Source organism: Sinocyclocheilus rhinocerous, unplaced genomic scaffold, assembly GCF_001515625.1.
Source record: "Sinocyclocheilus rhinocerous isolate Xijiao unplaced genomic scaffold, SAMN03320098_v1.1 scaffold1584, whole genome shotgun sequence".
NCBI lineage: Eukaryota > Metazoa > Chordata > Actinopteri > Cypriniformes > Cyprinidae > Sinocyclocheilus > Sinocyclocheilus rhinocerous.
Window position 1 is genome coordinate 280,886 of NW_015641037.1, and position 2,919 is coordinate 283,804.

Consider the following 2,919-nt stretch of genomic DNA (forward strand, 5'->3'; position numbering starts at 1 on the left):
TTGTGAGTTTATATCTCGCAGTTCTGACTTTATTTCTCAGAATTGCGACTTAATGTCTCGCCATTGCGAGTTTATATCACACAATTCTGACTTTATTTCTCAGAATTGCGAGTTTATATCTCACAATTATGACTTTTAACTCACAATTGCGAGTTTATATCACGCAATTATGAGAAAAAAAAGTCAGAATTGCGAATTTGTATCACGCAGTTATAAGAAAAAAAGTCAGAATTGTGAGATAAAAAGTCACAATTACCTTTTTTATTTTTTATTCAGTGGCGAAAACGGGCTTCCATAGATATCTGATCTTATGGCTGTTTGAGAAAAAAAATATTATTATTATTATTATTATTATTATTACTATACTTTGATTGTTTTGCCACAGGAAAGGGCGGTCAAACTGACTTGATTTCCTCTCCTGAAATGAACCACCGCCTTGATGTTTAAAACATAATGTGTTCACAACAGATCACATTTAGAGATTTTAATGATTGTAGATGCTTTTTCCTAGGATTGAGAACTTGATGACTGGCCATTCATACCTTGCAGCACTTCCATTGGCAGCACAGTCCAGGCATTCTTCAGATACGAGATATAGAGGTAGCGTGCTGTGTTGCAAGCCAGGCCAATGTACAAAACTCTGACAGAAGAAGCACAAGACACAGTTATTAAAAATACATGCAGGAGTCTCATAAAACATCTCAACAACATGTCAGGCTCATGTTTCACCCCCTTAAACGTAAAGAAAAAAATATATTAAATATATTAAAGAAAATTAATATTAAAGAATACTTTTAATTCATTGTTAATTTGACAATTATTAATTAAGAATTATTAATAAACAAACATAAATAATAAATACATTAATAGCATTTTTCTAGCTGCAATACATAAAAACATTAATGGTCCTAATTTAATGGTTAATGGTTCCAAGTATGTTTAATTTTTTAATGCAAATGCAAAATAAAATTACTTTTCCCCCCTTATATTTTAATAAGCCAGACAGGTTTTTGTGAATTTTAAAAGTGGAAATATAATTTGGACCAAAAAAAAGTATTTTCTTAAGTGCTCTGTGTTTCATGATGACTCACTATATTAACTTCCTCTGTGCTATAAAAACAAGTAATCAAGATTAGATTTAACCGCATAGTCATATCTCAAATATCATTACAGCTTATTCAGGTCATCTTTTAAAGATGAGTCTACAAAACATAAAAATGTCTAACAGGAAGTGTCTTAATTTTTTAACTGCCTCTTACAAGAAGTTATAAACCGGTCAAGGAGGGATGACTTATGAATTCATACTGCTGTGTCAGTCATTCAGTCAAATGGTTTTCTCTATATAATTTAAAACAAATAACTCAACTTGAACACCAAAGAGCATGAATGTTACGCTCTCTGTAAAAGGAGCCACGCAGTGGACACTGTAGCTGTGCACTGCATTCTGGACTTGTGCCACCGCTGACAGAAAAGGGCTTTGTGCTTTTGAACCAGGCCTTTCAACCACTGAAACAACTCACTGATCCCAGTGCAGACCTACAGAGTCGCATGACAGCGCCATGCACAAAGTCTCACTGATTCAAGGTCAGGACCAAATGAGCTGAAGTCACATGGTGCAGTGAGATGGTTTGGGTTACCTGGACAGGTCTGGCCTGCGACTAGAATAAACTACTATAATGGTTTGGTTCTAAACCCTAGTGAGCAGCCTTGCGGCCTACATAAGCAGCAACCTTCCAAAGTAGAATCCTAACTGAAATGGAACCTAAGTAAAGAGTAATTTGAAACACTGACAGTTGATTTCAATAGAATTTGGTGTTAGCATGTGGCTAAGCTAGCAGACTGATACACTAAAGCCTGTGTTATACTTTCCGCATGAGCAATCCGGACGCGTACACGGACAGCGCGGACTACTTGTATTTATACTTCTGAAAGCATACGCTGATGGTCTGCTCCGCGGACGTGTTCCATACATGCGTAGTAGATCACTAGTTCGATGAATTTATGGCTGGTGAAATAGGCAGCAAGCTCCGACACGTGACTCAGGACAGAACAAACACCAAACAGAGTTGTGGTTCCTGTCAGGTCCTGTAAATGCCAGTAAAGGAAAGTGAAAACAAACCCATAGCCGAAGCCCATGAACCAGGCCACGAACAACACAGTGCTGTACTGTACACCGCACAGCATTCGCATCAAGTCCCAGAAGTGGAACTCCTCAACTTGGACAACTGTTGGGGTCTCGATGTTCTCCGTTCCAAGGGAACCTCTATGTTGGGTGTTTTGCTGCTGGTTGCCAACCTCGGTTCCTTCGCTCCTGTCTTGGTGCTGAACATCAAACTTAAACTGAGTAGCAACAATCAAAGCAATTCCCATTAACACGCCGAACACGATGAAGGCAACATGGTAATTCTTGTAATTTTCCTTGGAGCATTCCATGCTGCCGATGACAAGGTCAGTGCTAGTGTGGTCGATCCAGATGCCGACGCAGACCATGGCGATACCCCATCCTAGAGATCCCCACATTCGCTGGAGACCGTATCGGTCACGATGTGGACCCAAGTACTGCAGTGTCACCTAAAACAATCCAAATAAACCTATTTTAGACTCAATAAATACCTCTTTTCTATTGAAATAGTACTGGAACTGGTGCTGGCCAAAAGCGGAGCGAATATTCATATCGCATTGATATGTTTTTTGCATCACTTACATGAATAAAAACACAATCTCTTCTCCATTTTCTGATACAACTTGAAATGTCAAACTGGACATCAATAAGCTCTGCACTGATTGGCTTGCATGACAACGTGTCATGTGAATTTCCCGCTCGAAAATATTCAACTTGCGCGGAAGACTATTGCGTGTTCGCATTGCGTGTATTGCATTTGTGTCTCCCAATTTGCGTCATTCGTGTATCGCCCCGCA

General features: G+C 39.0%; 1 protein-coding gene across 1 annotated transcript in view; it reads right to left on the bottom strand.

The window, feature by feature from the left end:
* LOC107754251 (major facilitator superfamily domain-containing protein 6-A-like) overlaps positions 1 to 2,571 on the bottom strand; it is a gene marked incomplete at its 5' end in the record, with an annotated part of 14,805 nt that extends 12,234 nt beyond the window's left edge. Inside the window, 3 exons of the mRNA XM_016570625.1 lie at positions 543 to 644; positions 1,309 to 1,314; positions 1,983 to 2,571. Of these exons, the coding sequence (XP_016426111.1) occupies positions 543 to 644; positions 1,309 to 1,314; positions 1,983 to 2,571 (697 nt within the window). The remainder of the gene's footprint in view (positions 1 to 542; positions 645 to 1,308; positions 1,315 to 1,982) is intronic.
* Positions 2,572 to 2,919: the final 348 nt, after the last annotated feature.